The sequence below is a fragment of the Augochlora pura genome, chromosome 7, assembly GCF_028453695.1.
Source record: "Augochlora pura isolate Apur16 chromosome 7, APUR_v2.2.1, whole genome shotgun sequence".
Lineage (NCBI taxonomy): Eukaryota > Metazoa > Arthropoda > Insecta > Hymenoptera > Halictidae > Augochlora > Augochlora pura.
The window spans coordinates 34,003,569-34,020,283 of record NC_135778.1 but is presented as its reverse complement, the minus strand read 5'-3'; the positions used below and the strand labels follow the sequence as shown (position 1 = coordinate 34,020,283).

General features: G+C 38.5%; 5 protein-coding genes across 8 annotated transcripts; 4 read left to right on the top strand and 1 right to left on the bottom strand.

Moving 5' to 3' along the window:
* The first annotated feature begins 37 nt into the window (after nt 1–37).
* On the top strand, nt 38–1,570 carry LOC144471995 (uncharacterized). The gene is made up of 7 exons (XM_078184624.1): nt 38–183; nt 260–479; nt 541–717; nt 802–1,075; nt 1,134–1,249; nt 1,309–1,411; nt 1,479–1,570. Exons 1-7 carry the CDS (start codon nt 38–40, stop codon nt 1,568–1,570), a joined length of 1,128 nt encoding a protein of 375 aa, XP_078040750.1.
* LOC144473574 (facilitated trehalose transporter Tret1) lies at nt 1,283–9,603 on the bottom strand. Of its 3 annotated transcripts, none has more exons than XM_078187543.1 (4): nt 9,427–9,603; nt 3,570–3,734; nt 2,747–3,192; nt 1,283–2,670 (listed from the first exon to the last, which is right to left on the bottom strand). In XM_078187543.1, exons 2-4 carry the CDS (start codon nt 3,709–3,711, stop codon nt 1,756–1,758), a joined length of 1,503 nt encoding a protein of 500 aa, XP_078043669.1. In that variant the 5' UTR covers nt 3,712–3,734; nt 9,427–9,603; the 3' UTR covers nt 1,283–1,755. The 3 variants fall into 3 exon arrangements, with proteins under 3 accessions (XP_078043669.1, XP_078043671.1, XP_078043670.1); XM_078187545.1 differs by lacking the exon at nt 9,427–9,603 and adding an exon at nt 9,107–9,404; XM_078187544.1 differs by lacking the exon at nt 9,427–9,603 and adding an exon at nt 5,925–6,063.
* Nucleotides 5,112–8,674, top strand: LOC144473576 (globin-like). Its single transcript, XM_078187547.1, has 4 exons — nt 5,112–5,243; nt 5,979–6,187; nt 7,127–7,352; nt 7,888–8,674. The coding sequence occupies exons 2-4, from the start codon at nt 6,033–6,035 to the stop codon at nt 8,017–8,019; spliced, it is 513 nt and encodes a 170-aa protein (XP_078043673.1). The 5' UTR covers nt 5,112–5,243; nt 5,979–6,032; the 3' UTR covers nt 8,020–8,674.
* Nucleotides 9,604–11,447: 1,844 nt separating the features above from the next.
* LOC144472530 (cytoglobin-2-like) lies at nt 11,448–13,517 on the top strand. The gene is made up of 4 exons (XM_078185713.1): nt 11,448–11,590; nt 12,090–12,293; nt 12,805–13,030; nt 13,171–13,517. The coding sequence occupies exons 2-4, from the start codon at nt 12,139–12,141 to the stop codon at nt 13,300–13,302; spliced, it is 513 nt and encodes a 170-aa protein (XP_078041839.1). The 5' UTR covers nt 11,448–11,590; nt 12,090–12,138; the 3' UTR covers nt 13,303–13,517.
* Nucleotides 13,518–14,920: 1,403 nt separating this feature from the next.
* LOC144471929 (receptor expression-enhancing protein 5) lies at nt 14,921–16,113 on the top strand. Of its 2 annotated transcripts, none has more exons than XM_078184522.1 (4): nt 14,921–15,138; nt 15,466–15,698; nt 15,762–15,897; nt 15,986–16,113. In XM_078184522.1, the coding sequence occupies exons 1-4, from the start codon at nt 15,012–15,014 to the stop codon at nt 16,030–16,032; spliced, it is 543 nt and encodes a 180-aa protein (XP_078040648.1). In that variant the 5' UTR covers nt 14,921–15,011; the 3' UTR covers nt 16,033–16,113. The 2 variants fall into 2 exon arrangements, with proteins under 2 accessions (XP_078040648.1, XP_078040649.1); XM_078184523.1 differs by lacking the exon at nt 14,921–15,138 and adding an exon at nt 15,244–15,399.
* Nucleotides 16,114–16,715: the final 602 nt, after the last annotated feature.

Below are 16,715 nucleotides of genomic sequence, written 5' to 3'. Positions count from 1 at the left end.
TCAATTATTATGCCAATGTGTCAAAATATCTTGCATGATGGGGAATATAATTAAGATGTTTAGAACAAGTAAGAAACCATACGATAATAATCTAATCACGGACAATGACCACGAGATAATAAAAACGATCTGGTTAGCTGTAGGAAAGGATAGCGCGTACTACGGTTTCGCAATGTGTACGATGTAGCTATCCTCGATTCATTAACTATCGGATAATCGAGTTATAATAAGAAACATCATAATTGTATGTGATTTGTAGACTTTATAAAAATCATCCTCAATACGCAAAATACTTCGAAGACTTGCAGATACCAGAATTTGTACGTGAAGCAAAAGTGAAAAAGAAATTCACCGTCATTTGTGACATTATGTCCGCATTGTTCATCAATTTTAATAAGAAACCCGTTCAGAGGGACCATCTTATCGGTTACATATCGATGGTCCACAAAGACATGGGATTGTCTCTACGAGATCTCGAGGTTCATATGGCATGTTAATGAAATTATTCAATTATTTTTTATTCATTACAAATTATTTTAGAATTTTATATCGTGCATTATGGAGTGTTTATGCACCGAGCTGCCAAAATTGATGACCGTGGAGAATGTTCTCATACAAATGAAGTATTTTAATATTGTATGCGAGGCAATGTTAGATTTGATGGACGAACTCAGGAAAAAGATTGACCACATAATATTATACTCAGGCAAACAAACCGTACAGACCAAAGTACGATTATCCTTGAATATTAAAATTCAAAATTAAAACACATTCTTTTAATGTTTCTGCGATTGCCAACAGTTCTGCGGTTGGTGTTATAAAAAAGATACTGAAATATTATACAACTACCCGTTGAAATACTGGATGTACAAGAAACGCTATTGGGAATATCGACGGGCCGTTTGGGCTTCGCTAGATCTGGGATCAATGGGAGTCAGTATAGTCACGCCCGATCAACGCAGGTTAAAGTTGCTAACTCGTAGACGAACGATGGAAATTAGGCGAGCTAATCAGAGACGTCATACGTGGAAGCCCATAAATAAACGAACTAGCACCGACAGTGATCAAGTCCTAGGTAAAATCGCAACTATTTCCATCGCAGTCGTTTTGTTAAATGATCATTTTATTATCAGATAAGAGCCTGTACCAGAGATCTCTCCACAGCTCCTGGCTGTTCATCAATCAATATGGAAATAAATCCAGTAACAATAAAATCCCCAAATCGGTCGCCATAAAGCATATAAACGAGGTCAATTATAAATATAAAATACTAACTCAGATATTGACAAAAACATTTTTGTAATTCAGTTACAGCAAGAGAAAACTGTTAGGGAGCAGAAAACGATGGAAGATTCTTCTTCTGCTGCATTCACTCAGCTGGATGATAAGCAATCCTTGCCTTCGGAACAAAGTACGTTTCTTTCGTTCCAAATTTTGGTCGTGTTGTTTAAGAAATATGTTGTACTTTTCCTTTGAAGAATTATCAAGCTGGGATGCAACGAATCACGCTGCGGCAAGGGAGCGTAAAAGGCGGAACTCTTTTCTGGCTGATCGCAACTATTCAGCATAGCTACATTGCAAGAAGATGTTGCACTCCATTATTAAATGAATATTGAATGACTTTGCATTTATTTTCAATTCATTAAGTCCAATCTTCAGTTATCTTCAGTCGTCTTCAGTCGTCTTCATATGAATCTTGAATGATAGGAATGCTTGAAATATTTGACTATCCCTTATTTGTATTATATTACATAACTAAGCCTCAGCTTTATATTCTTGTGACACCAGTGTCTCGTCGCTTTGCTGTCTCGCAATAATAGACTTGTTGAGATCGTCTTGGATTTCCGAGAACGACTTCTTCGCCGTCTCTGGCATGATGAAGATAGAAAGAGTAGCAATTATTAGTTCAAGCAGTGCGAAAACATAGAAAACCGTTTTGAGGCCAAAGGCTTCGGCTAGAGGCTGGTAAACCTTAGCAACTACGAGAGCTAGTACAGCTCCGTAGGTGTTGATTATAGAGGATGCCCACATTTTCACGCCTATGGGAAAGATTTCAGCAGAGACGACCGCTGGAACGCTGGCTACACCTACGCTGATCGCCAGGTTGAATAATAGTAACATTACTACGGGCACCACAGCATACGGTTTAACATTGAATCGCATATCTTCAAGAAGATAGTAAGTTCCCATGGTGACCAAGCAAAGGACTGTGGTGTAGGCCGAGATCAAGAACAGTGGTTTCCTGCCAACCTTGTCGATGATCACCGCTGCTACAATGCCAGAACATAAGCTAACCGCTCCTAAAATCAGCAGGATCAAGTTCTCACTGAGAGACACGTTTAACTTATTGATTATCTCGCCAGCATATGATTGGATCGCTATTGTCCCCGATAGTTGTTGACCCGCCAGCAGCAGTAACAGGATGTACAGTGCTTTCCGGTGCACTGGTTTTGCGAACAGCTCTGTCAAACCACCGTCTCTTTCTAGTTCTACGAACTTATTTATTTCGTCTATTTTATCGCTGTTCCTTGTGTCGCGCCTGAGCCAAATCAGGGAGAGCTCTGCGTTCTTCTTATTGTTCTTCTTCAAACAATGGTAAGGTGATTCTGGTAGCCAGGGCATTAGCAAGAGTAGGAGGACAGGTGGTATCGCACAGATTATCGCCAGCATCTGAAATACATATTTGCATATACATATAAAATTTCGTGGAAATGTTTTGTACCTTTAGATAAAACTTCCAAAGTACCTGCTGATTCACTTGAGATCCAATCCCGTACATCAGAATGTATCCAGTATTCAAAAAAATGACCATCATAAAGTTCGCAGTTCCTCTGATCCTAGTCTCTACAATTTCCCCAAGGTATTGGGGAATAACTGCATAGGCAGCGCCGGTAGGAAAGCCGCAGAAAAGCCGTCCTACGAAAAGCAACACCCAATTCTTGGCTATGTAGATCAGTGACCAGCCGACAAGCGAGGGCAAGAATAATAGGTGGATGAACCATTTTTTCCCAATGCGATCCACTAGTAAGGCTGCTGAGACGGGACCAAGTATGGCACCCAATGGTACCGCTGTGACCACCCAGGACTTTTGTTCTGACGTCATCTTGATAGGCGAGTTGGACCTGTCGTACTGTGTCAGGCTAATAGTCGGCCACCCATAGCATAGCCCACATGATAGCAGCACCAAATTCGCTGTAATTAGAAACAATACAATTTGTGAATACGTGCTATATTTATTTTTTTCTTGCTATCTTTATCTCGCTGTATTTAACTTTCCATATTTATTTCACTATGCTTGTCATGCTATATTCATCTTGCAATATCTATCTTGCTATATTTATTTTTTCATATCGGTTGGCTGCATTAGATGCCTTCCTTGAAAAATTCTTTTCTCAACCATTTGAAGAAGAGCGTTGTTTTGAACGTTGCTGACAAATCGGTTTAAAAATCACGTTTTCTATGTGCATCGCATGGCTAAACACTTCCTGCTACATTGTGCACATAATACAACTCGTGCACTTATCAATGGCAAAACAAAAACTCCTCTCTAGAGAGATTCAAGGAATTACCTATGAGAGTGGCGATTATCTGAGGGTAGATCGCGTAACTGTCCTCCTTTTTCTTGACATCGACTTCCGTTACATCTTTTTTCGCCATCTCGTCAGTGCAAGTGGGTTTCGTGGATTCCGTGATTTCGTCGACTTTCTCCATTTTCTAGGTTTCGTGGGTTTTGTCTGAAAAAGTTCGCTCGATTAGGAGTTGTATAGATTTTTAATAAATAAAATAATTTATAACTGTTTTGTTATTGCGATGTCAAACGACATTGAACGGTTGTGTTCCATTGGCTAATAGAGGTACATATTTGTTAATGGATGACGTTATTCATTTTGTTAACTTATGGCAACCTGCGCACCCTTCCCCGGAGTGGTACGTGAGCACCATGTCAAATGAACTTGTCGCAACTGTACACCTGCCAGGTGTGCATCCGATTTCTTTTGCCGCGCAGAATGCGTCGCGCAATGAATTAAGATTAAGGCAGTAATAGAAATGATAAAACCGATTGCTAATGGTACAATCGTGCAACTACAATTGCTGTCATTCTACATAAGTTATGTAATACTGTCGGCGACGTCTTACTAAAGGCCGAGTGCACGAATGCTCAATTAAGAATCATTAAGATCATCCGAATACTGTTGTGAGATTTTAGAAGCAAGACTTTGAAAAAACAAGTTTGCCCGGCGTTTTCACCGGACGGTGCAGCGTCGCCAGGACACAGGGCAAGGTTAATCGATTAAAGTAATAAACTCGGCGCATCAGGTTAGTCGAGTTAGGTCGTAATTGGTCCCGGACGATTAACCGAATGTCCTTTATCGAGAAACCGCAAATGGAAACGGGGCGGACGGTCGTAGCACGATGCCGGCAGGATCGAATACTGGCGAACGCGATTATAGGCTCCGCGATTATGCGATCGGATTTGTTTGCAATTGTTTTCTAATTGTTTGCCGTTATTGCCAATCATTTATTGACAACTCGCGATTATTCTGCGCGTTCTCTAATCGACTCCAATGACCCTTAATTATCCTCAGTAATTCTAATTATTACGTATTATGGTTCTTAATTACTTAACGTTAGAACTACCAAACACTATAAATGTCTAGTTTGCTTTGGCTTTAGGAGAATAGGATCACATTTGTCAAACACAGTTTCAATTATAGAATACGTCTGTATAAATAGATAGCTCCAGTAAGTAAGAAAAACATCTTTGCAATATTAATAAATGTTCAATGACAATATATTATACTTGGCATTTTTACGAGTTTGGTAATTCTAGTATTTAAAATCGAATCAATCAATTCCAGCAAGTTTAACAGTCTCCAGTAAGACTCGATGGAACAATGACTGAAAAGCTTCGATGGCCGATCGATCGCGATCGCCGAACGCCGCGATGGTGCATGGTCCTCGCTGAACGCCGATATTGACCCGAAGAAATGTTTATGAAACCGATGATGAACTGATCACGGAACGATAATTTTTGCCTCAGTTATTTTAATGGTTTAATCGCGTGACATTAGTGGCGTCGCCGTCGACTTGGAGGGGATAGATGTAAAACAGCATTAGCCAGAGACGGCGGTTAGTCCAGCTCTGAGAGGAGCCGAGTTAGCTGCCGTCCAACCGTGCCACCGCGTCAGTGAATTGAAGCACGACGGCAAACAGTGGCACGTGACATATCGTACGAAATTACGGTAATTGCCTCAGCTCCGATCAAAACGCTCGCCCCCGCGATCGCGATTCACGACAGTCTAGCCGGATAGGTACACGTTCCCCGAAATCACCGCCAAGACATCATTCACTTCGATCATCCGTCCATTCGTCCAATAATTCCGGAACCGATGTTTCACCGCGGATTTTCGGGCTAAGTCAAAATCCTCTGGTGTCGTCGCGAGCGTCGAAATCTAAAATTGTAACAAAGAATCTCGATCGAAAATGTTCGACAAAATTGAAAACTTCAAACGGCGAACAGGTAGCCGCCGTAAGGTAGCTATTTTGCGGCGTTCGTAGCGACAGTTGTTTCACAGCTGATGAGTTTACAGTGCTTGAAACAGTCGAAATAGTTTCCAACTTCGCTTAGGAAACGGTTCCGAAAATCGTGAAAATCGTTTCAATAAAACGGCAAATAACGGATAGGACAGCTTTGCGGAGATATCGCCTGTGGCGATGGTACGACGGGGCCGTTTTTCGGTCGGCTGGCCGCCGGCCAAATAACGCACAATGGGCTGTTCGTCGCTGCGTACGGCACACATGCTTCACTGGCCATCGCGTGTGCTTCGACCGGCGGTCGACGGACCGAAAAAATGGCCCGAACGTGACCATGGCCTTCTTCTAAATCGTTTCCGAGACTTCACCCGCGTTCCAAGAATTCTCACCGTTGCACTTCTCACTAACGAAAGTTTTCGCGGTTTTTTTTCTTCTTCTTTTAGTCGGCGTTCATTTGAATTTTCGCGAGAGACCGCAGTGTTTTAACATTATCAGCCATGGGAGACTTTCTGCGACATCTGGGGATATCCTCTGACGACAACCGAGTGGACGAAGCGACTGGACTGACTGGGAAACAGAAGAAATTGGTGCAGAACACGTGGGCAGTGATTAGAAAGGATGAAGTACGGTCCGGGATCGCTGTGATGAGCGCGTAAGTGCTCATGGTGTTTGCTCGCTTTTGACAGCCGACTCGCGAGAGATCACGTCTGATAACCCGATGCCGTCATAGATCTGTTTCAACCGGATCTATTACTTTCTATACAAAGACGTTAACAAGTCCTGCGCAGCAGCCGACAATTGCAAAAAATCAGACGGACACCGTGTCGCATCGAGTCTGCAACAACAATTTTGAATACACGATTTTAATGCACACAGATTGGTTTTACACAGACGTTGGTCCGTTTCGTAGATCGTATATTCGTTTTTTTTCGCCGCGGGAATAAATCGATTTGCAGCAAAGTAAATACGCTCCATCAAAGGGTTAATTTGATTTGCTGAACGGTGAATGCGTTTTAGAAGATTATTATAATCGAAATTGCAGCGGAAGAAGAATATGGAGATAATCTTTCGAGATTATTAATCTATTTCCGCGTATTAATGCGTTTAACATTGTTTTACACCGATAAGATAATAGGGTAGACAGATTTTTCTGATAATTTTACAAACTTCCTGACGCTGGTGTGTTATCATCCATGTTTTCTATAATACACGATTATTTTCCCAATATTGTGCAATATCGAGCGTGACTCGGGATGACCTTGATCATTTTTGCAGGTTCACGATGAATATCTTTCCTTTATCTGTCGATTTTTATTCAATTATCTTTCGTTCCCGCAGATTAGATGAAACTACATTGGCAAACGAAATTTTCTGCGGAATATATAATAGATTATTTGCAAATGGGATGATTGCCGGCTAGATTAGGGTTGTTCAGCTCGGATTCCCTTAACTATGCGGTCCGCGAGGTCAAGCAGAAATGACAGTTTATGATAAGCTCATGGAATTGTTACTCGAGCCGTCTCTGGAATCTTTGTACGTCGCGTCTCGAATAATTTCGCATGGTTACGAATCGTTGAACAACGGTTTCTAGATTCTTCACCAAATACCCGGAGTACCAGCAGTATTTTGCGTCGTTCAAGGACATCCCAATAACCGAACTGCCGGCCAACAAAAGGTTTCAGGCTCATTGTGCCAGCGTAATTACGGCCCTAAATAATGTCATCGATTCCTTGCACGACCCGGGGCTAATGAAGGCTAGCCTAATCGGATTGGCGGAACGGCATAAAAACCGCGGACAGAAGAAGGAACAGTTCCAGGTATTTTAAACGAGTAATTAAAGCAATTACGGAAATTGGCCGTCCTCGGAAGGACGACATTCTCGAAGAAATTATCAATTTACCGATAACCTTTCGTTCAAAGTTCGACAAAATGCCACGCAAAGATTGTACGTTAATTTCTTTTTTTGAGATCATTGCAAGGAGAAGATTTCACATGTCTTTGGAAAGAGAAAACTTCACTCTCCGATTTCGTAGTGATTTTAGCCGCGGGAAAAAATTATTGATATTTGTCCGTATTTTTTGTTTTTTGTAAAATGTACGAAACAGACTATCTTCGACTTCGCGTTCGATTTATTCTACAAAGATGTTTAAAACAAAGGAAAACAGTGGAGCATTGAAATACAGCTAGAATGGTAGCAACGACAGTAAAGACTTCAGGCTTTAAAACGAATTGAGGCGCGACTTTGTCCGACCTTTTTCTCGCAACAGTGTAACAATTTAATCATTTCTGTCGCCGAGATTCGGCGACCGAATTTCAGCAGGTATTAAGAATCGCAAACGAATTCATTTCTAGAACTTGAAGGAGGTGGTGCTGGAGGTTCTTCGTCAAGCACTCGGGAAACAATTCACACCGGAAGTGGCCGTGGCGTGGAGCAAAACCTTGGAAGGAGCGTTCTCAATAATATACGAAGTGGTGGAAGTTTAAGAATAGCTTAAGCGTTCTATTTTACATGTTTCATACAATTGTAACGCGTTGAATCGAAATGGAGGAGTTTCTCTATCCCTGCTGAACTCAAGTCACATACTTTCTGATACCTACTTCAAACAATTAAGGGGACTAGCGCAGCGTTTTTAACAAATATCCATTTCTGACGGAGTAAACTGCCATCATTTTGAGGAAACCAACGCGCTCGAAAAATTCCTACACACAACTCACGATGGCAGTTAATATGTTGAAAAAGAAAGAGTTTGTACTGCTTTCTGTTTTCTCAACGGAACGGATACCGATTTGTTGCGGTAAATTTATAATTTTATAATTTTTTCTATTATGATTTTCATGAATTTTCGTCGGTAAATATTGAACGTCGTTGTTCGACTACTTTTGTATCGATTTATTGTGTACTTATAAATAATACTAATTTTTTAAATAATCGCTAGGCTTAGGGTAGTGGTTTTTAAAGTGTGAATAAACTATCTTTTACATATGAGGAAATGTTCGCGGGATATCTTAAAAAAAGTGTTATCGATATTCCACGAACGCGACTTGTTTCACGACGATCGAAATATAAAAATCACTTTCGCAACATAATGTACGATATTATCAGTAATATGTAATAGTAAAAGTAATAGCTCTCCATGGACGTAATGCTATAACTCCTAGCTTAACGATAAACTAATTCGCAAACCCTATGATATCGAACGGATAGAAAAATTTATCAAATCCTATGAACTGCCTTTAGAGTGCAAAGAAACGGATGAAACGTATATTGCAAAGAGGCGACTTCAATCTATAGTTATCACTAGTCGCGAGTGGAATAATTTTGAATTAGTGGAAATATTCAAAATTGTACAAACTCAATTGGAAAACTACAATTCAATTTATAGTAATCATATCCATAGTGATCTCCAATCCCAACCACGAATGATCCTAAATCATTAGAGACGTTTGAGCAAATTCAATTATACATGCACAATTGAATGTGTGGTGTGAAAATGTTAAACGACTTAACACTCAATCAAGTAGAGGCCCGAGCCTGTAAAATTAGCCGAAACAGACGTGCGAGTTTGCTCACCTGGTAACAACAGGTGCAATCTGCCAGGCTAATTTACCGTCAATCTTGCCACCAGGAGCGATACTTGTTTGAAAAATAGTACTAATCAGGAAAACAAACTTCTTCGGAACGAACCCAGATAGATTGTTACCTAATTCTTCTCCAAGAAATTACAGCGGTGTCAAACGTCGGTCATTTCTGGCCCAAGACCGCGTACACTAAACGCGTAATAGTCACTAGGGCCACTGAGGCACTTGTCCGGTAAGTGTTCCGTAACAGCGTTCGGCACCAAAATGACTACTTTCACCGAACCACGACCATAAACATATGTGACAGCTTACCTCGATCGGTTCGGTCCTATAACTGTTGCTGTTTCTTCGGCTGGTGCTTTGTAACTATGACAAAGAACGTATTTTTGAAGACGATATATAGCGACCTGGCAACATTCACAGTCTCCTGTCACTTAAGTACTGATAATTATCAAGGAACTTGTAGGTACATCGCGATTACTATCTTGTTCCCCCTATGTTGCAATATTTGTTGTTTCGTAGTTATAATCTTCTCCGTGGTAATCAGGAATCTCGTATCTGACGTCTTTTCATTCCACCTATTATCGATTACAATTTTTATTAAAGCAGCATTTTATATTAATTAACTTATCTACCCTTGGATGTAATCCTCATGGAACGACGACAATCGGCTGAAAATGATACCATTTTCTTAATTACACAAAATCTGTTAACTTCGTAACGTGATATCGTGATAACAGAATTAGCCAAGATCTTACATTCGCCACTTAAAAAAGGATAGCGGAGGCTAATGGATATCTTCAATTTGAAAATCGAGTTCGTTGACGTTATCCTCTCACAGTTGGCGTTGTTTGTGTGCTCGGAAATGTGCAGGAAATGTAGGTCAAGTAAAACTTTTTTGCAAGTTTCTGGGTCGAGTAGCCTATTGATATCTATTTCCGGTTGGAAGTTGCGCCCTTTGATAGATTTCATCCTTTGCTTGGTAATCTTGTAGAATAATCTGTAAAATTTTTCAAAAAAATTAGATGTGTAATTTCCTTGTACAAACGATCTCTACGATTAAAAAATTTGAGTTAAAATTGCATTTGAATGAATAAGGTGCGCAAAACCAAGTGAGGTAGAGACACTGATCTGGAGCCATTGCTACGGAAACAACTGATTGAGTAAATCGGTACAAAGATTCTACGACTACATATGTCAATACGGTAATGCTTGGATAACTGCAAGCCATTTTTGTTTGGATAAGTGCATGGTATTCATCCTCACTACTGAAGGGAGATTCCCCTTGATACGCCATGAAGCTCAACGTCAAACGGACCGCTTAGTTTGTAGCCTGATCCGGGCACGAATATCCGTGGGATAACACATACAAAGCACATATTGCGAAAATGAAACATTTCTATTTTTGTTTCTTTTTAAATAAAACTTCTATCAATGTTTCTATGCGATTTTGTCGATTAAAAGAAGACCACACACGATATAACTTCTGTTTATTTATCAATATTAGTTGTTTGTTAGAAACGATCAGAATCTTGCAGAAACCCCGAAAGATTCTAGTCAGCTTCCAATTATGTAATTCAAAGTGTTAATTATCTTAACAGCATTTCTAACAGGTTTCTACATAATATCCTAATTAAAACTAGAAAAATAATTTACAAATTGAAAGGTACAAATTGAAGCGACTCCAAAAATATTGGAAAATTTTGTTCGCGAATAAATCTATCGAGGATTTGTACTTTGAAGCTTCTCCCTTACAATAACTTAGAAACTTGTTGTTCAATTTGTTTAGTCATTTTATACGGTACGTTTTCAATAATTAATTGAAAATAATTCATTTCCAATAATTCATTGTTGACAATTCATATAAACAGTACTGCGCGTGTCACTCATACCGTTGGATGACCAACCCTATTATAAAAAGCTGTCTCACTGTCTACAGTTAGTGAGTTGTTTTCGAGTCAGCTGAGCGGCCAAGGGTTCGCAACCGCGTTACTCATCCTCCACACGATATCACCAGGGTAGTCATTCGTGCCTTTTCTCTCTTCCCCTTCCTAGCCCGTAATGATATATTAGGGTATGAACTCAAGACGAGATATTCTCAATCCAAAATCTAAAGAGCACGAAATTCATAGATATTTGAAATACACGAATTTAGATACACGTACCTACATGCATTAAAAATTACACAGATCTAAACACGTGTATATCAAGTACATATACGTGCGCACACGTACGCGTCTCTGTACAATACCCGTTCAAAACCATGATCACCAATTTTAATCGCTTAAACGTGTGTCATTAATGGCGTCGGCGTTGGCCTGGAAGGGGTAGATGTAAAACAGTATCAGACGGCCAGAGACTGCGGTTAGTCCAGCTTTGAGAGAAGCCGAGTTAGCTGCCATCCATCTGTGCCGCAGAGTCAATGAATTGAAACACGACGGCAAACAGTGGCACGTGACATATCTACGAAATAACGGTAAATGCCTCAGCTCCGAACAAAACGCACGCTGGCTTGCTCCCGCGATTATAATGATCTAGCCGAATCCCCGTATGCGTTCCCCGAAATCACCTCGAAAACATCGTTCTTTTCAATCATTCATTCATGCAATCAACACGTTTGTATTCATCGGTGAGCCGGAGAGTTGTGCGCAAAATCGAGATCTTATGAAGCCCTCGCAAGCATCGGAATCTGAAATTATAATTAAATGTCAGCCCAAAAAGTTTGAACAAATTAAAAATTAACCGGCAATCGTTACTTATGTTTCGATTGCTGTTTCGCAATTGGTGCATTTACAGTGCTTGAAACAATACAGAAAATTATAATTTTGCTTGGAACTACAGTGATTTGAAAAATCGGGATTGTTATTTCATTAAAATGGAAAATGAAATGTAGAGTTGCTGTGTAAAAATTTCTCTACTCTACTGTCTTGTATGGCTTGAAATATTGAAATCCTTGTCTTGGTTAACTCAAACAGATTCGATAGTTCCGTTGTGAGACATCGTGGCGTATGCCTAGTGCTAACCATGGCAAGCATTCTAAGATATTTCGGGTTCTTCGCCGACGACAACCAACTGGATGAAGCAATAGGATTAACAGAGAGACAGAAGAGGCTGGTGCAGAATACGTGGGCAGTGATAAAAAAGGATCAAGTCAGCTCCGGGGTTGCTGTGATGATTGCGTGAGTGAAATGTTTATTCGCTTTTGACAGTCAGTTTGGGAGACCGACTTTGGCATCAGCATAGATCTACATATTATAACCAGTCCTATTTACTTCACCGCGAAAATATTAATAAATCGCATACATTTGCAATCAAAATGTTATGCTAATACTAGACTAACAATGGCATAGGTTTCCAATATATGTAATTACACTAAGCCAGAATATTGAGATTCTTTTTGAGAAATGTAAATCCTTCAATCGTTCAGTAGTATACTTGACATTCCTCGTCAGTGATAAGATATTGAAATAGAAAGATTTTAATGATAATTTTTTACACTCTCTGTTACGTGTAATATTTCATTGTTTTCCTAAAAATGACCTCTAAAGGTCACACGAATGATACATTTAAATTTTTTTAGTTCAAACTCAAAGACTTCGATGCTTTTCCTGAATTATTTTTAAGATCTATCGTACATTTAAATAATTTTTATTTTATAATGGATCGGTATTGTTGATCAACGGTTTTCAGATACTTCACCAAATATCCGGTGTACCAACAAGTGTTTCGACCGTTCAAGGACATTCCTTTATCCGAACTGCCAGCTAACAAAAAATTTCAGGCTCATTGTGCTAACATAATTGCAGCCTTAAATAGTGTTATCGATTCCTTACACGACCCGGAATTAATGGACGCGAATCTAATAATGGTGGCTGAACGTCACAAAAATCGCGGACAGACGGAGCAGCAATTTCAGGTATTTTAATTGAATAATTTCAAAAATTACGAAAAATTATCTTCAAGAAATACCATACTTGGAGAAAATGTTAATTTTGCAATTTGTACCTTTTTTCAAATTGCACAACAACTTTTACAAACAATTTAATTCATTTTTAGGACATCAAGCAGGTAATAGTGGACGTTTTTCGTCAGGTACTCGGGAAACAATTCACACCAGAAGTGGCTGAAGCGTGGAACATAATCGTGGAAAAAATGTTCTCGAAGATTTGTAATGTACTGGCAAATTAAAAGTAGATTAGCCACATAATTTGTTTTACATGGTTTATACAAATGGAAAGCAGTTCCCTAAGGATCGTCCTAAGCTGTTATTTCACTAATTGTAAGGTATGAGCGCTCGGAAAAAGTATGCATAACACTATCGCATAGCAGTTCTGCTATTATTGTTCACGTGTTATATATGTACTTCATTGTTTTGTAATAAGAATTATACATTTTTAAAGATATTATGGTATCACAATTTCTACCTACAAACACGGGATCAATGTTATTAGATCAAACAATAGCGAGCTTTATCAATCGATTTTAGTTACAATATGATAAAATAAGGAAAAAATGCAGATGAAGCAAGGCTCAAAGTCTAGAGTCACTTGATGGACCTAACATTACCTCTAACAGTACTAAACGTTTAATAGTGACGAGGGCCACTTAAGTATTCCGCGCGCGTTCCCTACAGCGTCGTGCACCAAAATGACTGAACTTTCGCCGAACCATCGTGAACAATTTTCGCGGCATAGTCATATTAAGCGTATCTAACAAATGATAAAATTGATGATCTTCCCTAATGACATAATAATTATCGCAATTATTATCGTGTCTGCCTACATTCGTTTAATACTTGCTCTAAAGCAATTATTTTGATCACACGTACTAATCACTCATTTGTTATCACTGATAATACTATTCTCATTGATAATAGTATACTATAGATGCGATAACGTCATGTTTTCCTAATTCCTCAATTTTTCGTTCTGTTTACTATGGCTAGGGAATAGTAGATATAGCCGAAGTTCTGAACTGACCGGTTAAAGCAGAACAATGTTGACTTTCAACGGCGAACTTTTCAATATTTAAATCGTGTTAACCGACACGCTATCATTTGATCCAATCAACTCCATCTGTGTACTTTCAGTTGAAAGTTTAAAAAACATCCCTTCGTCAGATGTCGCTCTTTTCTTGAATTTGTAGCCGTTAGAAAAGATTTGGCGGGAAAATGATGAGGAATCCATAGGCATATTACAAGTCTGCAAAAAGAGACAGAAAATTAGATGTGCAATTTCTTAAATTGTTTGCATATAGTCCTCTGATTCTTTAATGAAATTGGATCTCTTAATAGTTATATTGTATGTTAACAAAGAAAAGCCATAGAAAAATGCAAATAATAACAATAATACTAAGACAATAAATGTGATAGAAAATATGTAAAGATGTAATATAAATAATACTCTTTCATTATTATATTTTATAATTCAGACTCTCCTGCGTCCATTACGATTGGATTTTGCGCAGTCACGCGACGATACTCTGTAAGGGTGGAGTAAGGGTTGGACAAAGTCGTTGGAGCGCCCCCTCTTCAATGAAACCGAAAGTCCCTAGATATTATTAGCAACTGATTTTAATTAGTGTTCACTCTAATTGTACAAATTGTAACATAAATAATTATCTCGGAATTTTTCCCGTTTTTCTTTAACCAGTAGGAAAGTATCTCGCACTGTTAAAATCAGATTATCGTTTCAGCTAGTTTCGTTTGAAAACGGAAGTGTGTAGAAGTACGAAAGCCCGCCAAAATGTAGCTCGTAGAATTGCAACACTGCCGAACACTGTCACACCTAAATTCGCACAGCTGCGCAGTACTACAGCATTTCTGTGTCTTTACCGCAGAAATTACTAGTAAAATTCTTACATTCTTATTATAGGCAGTTGTTCTTTTCATTAACAAAATGGCGAAGCTTGCTGCAGTTAAAGATTCTTTAGATAAAGCTCTGCACGACGAGAGCAAACTTTGGACAAAGTATCTTGCAAAAATTGAGAAACAAACTGGGGTCAACAGGACCTATCTCTTTTTAGGTAAGTCCGCTAGGTTAACCGTAAGTGATCGATCCAGTCTTTTTTTATCCCCTGTATGGTAAATAACTCTATAAATTCTTTGTTTCTCGTTTTACGTAACGACAACTTCAAACGAATTATCTCCATGAGCATGATAAGTCAATATTTCAATATTACACAAACTGCAAGTAACTCTTGTACATTTATAGTGATTGATATATATATAGTATGAAACTAGTAACAGAATAACAACTATGGATGATTTAACATTGATTAAAAAGGGTATTTTTATTTACGTTTAAAGGCTAGAATATCGATTAAAAATTGAATCTGCTTTTTCTGTTTTAGGCTCTGCAGTGTTTGTAGGTATTTACCTAGTATTTGGTGTTGGACAGCAATTAATTTGCAATATTTTTGGATTCGTATATCCTGCATATTGCTCTATGAAAGCTCTAGAGAGCCCAAGCAAAGATGATGACAAAAAATGGTTAACATATTGGGTAGTTTTTGCAGTGTTCACAATCGTTGAATCTTTCTCAGATTATATTCTATGTTGGTTCCCAGTTTACTGGCTGTTTAAGGTACACTGAATTTGGTATTGATTAAATATATAATGTATTCTCTACGTGGAATTTCTATTTCAGTGCCTGTTTTACATGTGGTTGATGGTGCCCATGGATAATAATGGTTCATTAGTATTGTATCGGGTTCTTATTAGACCCACATTTTTGCGATATCATCACAAAGTTGACCAGTTCATTTCAGAAGCTCAGAACGCAGGTGTGTATTTATATATTAGTTAATTATTAGTAATCAACGAAATATAATAATAATTTGGATCAGTATTTAATGGCAGTCTCTATTTCAGCTGTTAAAGTTGCATCAACTGCACTATTGACAGAAAAACAGGATTAATGGAGCTTTATATAATATTTTAATTATGCTAACATAATTTGAATGAACATTATTTGAATAAAAATATTTCTATTACACTTATTGTCTGTTATTCAATCTTTTAAGATTTTACTTTCATTTAATGACACATACAGAATCTGTCCGAATACATGTACAAGTGAGAATAAGGTAATAACTGATGGGGATTATAATAAATATATACATGGCCAGACCTTGCATATAGTATCCTTAGTATAACCAATTTCCAATCCAAATATGACTATAAATAGGTTAATATGAATTTCTAATACGTCATACTAATTATTTTCCGATTGCTATTCACCTGCAATAGAGGACATATTTTTCCAGCATTAATTAGCCATGTCATAATACAAATTTCGGTAATAAATGCTGCTTCCTTTCAAATTTGAATGTTTGAACAACAGTACAATGCTGTTTTACGTAACGATAAAACACTCGAGCTGGCGATCAAACGAACGTACTAAAATCTTGAACTTTGAAATGGCAATTCTGAAAATATTCAATTTAATGTAGAATTATGGTCATTAGCTTGTTCATAATTTCGCGCGCTATATTCTCCACGAACACATTCAGAGAAACTCCTGTCATACAATAATGCCTCATCATAGTACCTTGTGGGCTGCTTCAGTGTAAAGGATTTTTATCGCCATGATATGAATGCG